Raw genomic sequence first — 1,077 nt, 5'->3', positions numbered from 1 at the left:
TGTTAAATATTCTAGACCAAAATTAAATGCTCATATAAGAAGATATTTGCTGTTACAATCTAACACAATCTAACTGTATTCTCTCTTTTCAGTCTTGCTGCACACTGATGGCAGCCTGTGTGTTGTGTCGGCGGGTTGCCAGGTTTCGCTCCCTCACAAACTGGGGAAGAAGTCTATTCCAATCTAAACACACGCACATCAAACCAGAGGATGACATAAATGATCAAGAGGAAAATAAAGCGTTTCAACACCAGAAAAATGCACCCCAAAGAGAATACAGATTGCATTACAAGCCGTCGTCTTACCATCATGCTGCATGGAATTCTGCAAATTGTCGCCAGAAGACGGATTGTGAGGAAGAGGAGCAATGTCTCACAGCTCATGGGCCTTCTTTGTGGCAACAGGGGAATCACTACAGTGTGAGCAGCTTGCGGCATCTCTCGAGCTCAAAAAACACACTTCTTGACTTGGCTTTTAACAAAGTCCCTGAATTGGAGGTCTCCCCTGCGTTACCCCACAGAAAGCAAGCATCACCAGATGTTAAAGTGGACACACGTGCCTTCCTTAAATGCCGGCCCGGGTACGCCTCCATGACCCTTGACCTCACCCAGCGACCTCCCTGCATCGAATGGGTGGAGGTGCTGCCGCTACTCGAAAATCTCTCCATCTTAAAGGGCAAGATGAACCCATCTGAAGTGTCCCAGCTTTTGGTCAAGCTCAGCAAGCTGCAACGAGAGAAGCATGTGTTGCTGAGGAGTGACCAGCGTTTTGTCAGGCTCCTTCTATATTCTGGAGAACACATTCACCACTTTTCACTGACTCAGCTGCTGGAGCTGCTGCAGTCCTTCGTGTGGCTGCAGATTCCCTTCTCTCACAGTGTGCTGGAGGTGTTCGAGTCTGAGCTGAGTAGGCGAGCCAACCATATGAGTTTACATCAGCTGTTGTTTGCTGCTGACCTGTGGCGTTGCATCAGGAGGCATGTGCCAGGGTTTTTACAGCACGTCTACAAACTGGTTCGCCCACATCTGGGACAAATGGGAGTTTCTGAGGCGATACATCTGTTGTATATTATAGGAG

At 48.0% G+C, this 1,077-nt stretch overlaps 1 protein-coding gene across 1 annotated transcript; it reads left to right on the top strand.

Annotated features, from left to right (window-relative positions):
- Positions 1-91: 91 nt before the first annotated feature.
- On the top strand, positions 92-888 carry LOC106528175 (uncharacterized; the record flags this gene model as incomplete). Its single annotated transcript, XM_014023284.1, is given in 1 exon segment — positions 92-888. A coding segment is annotated over 1 exon segment (781 nt), but the record flags the coding sequence as incomplete, so codon positions are not given.
- Positions 889-1,077: the final 189 nt, after the last annotated feature.

Source organism: Austrofundulus limnaeus, unplaced genomic scaffold (assembly GCF_001266775.1).
Source record: "Austrofundulus limnaeus strain Quisiro unplaced genomic scaffold, Austrofundulus_limnaeus-1.0 Scaffold362, whole genome shotgun sequence".
Taxonomy (NCBI): Eukaryota; Metazoa; Chordata; class Actinopteri; order Cyprinodontiformes; family Rivulidae; genus Austrofundulus; species Austrofundulus limnaeus.
Note: the sequence above shows the minus strand (reverse complement) of the source record. Positions and strands in the feature narration are given on the sequence as shown.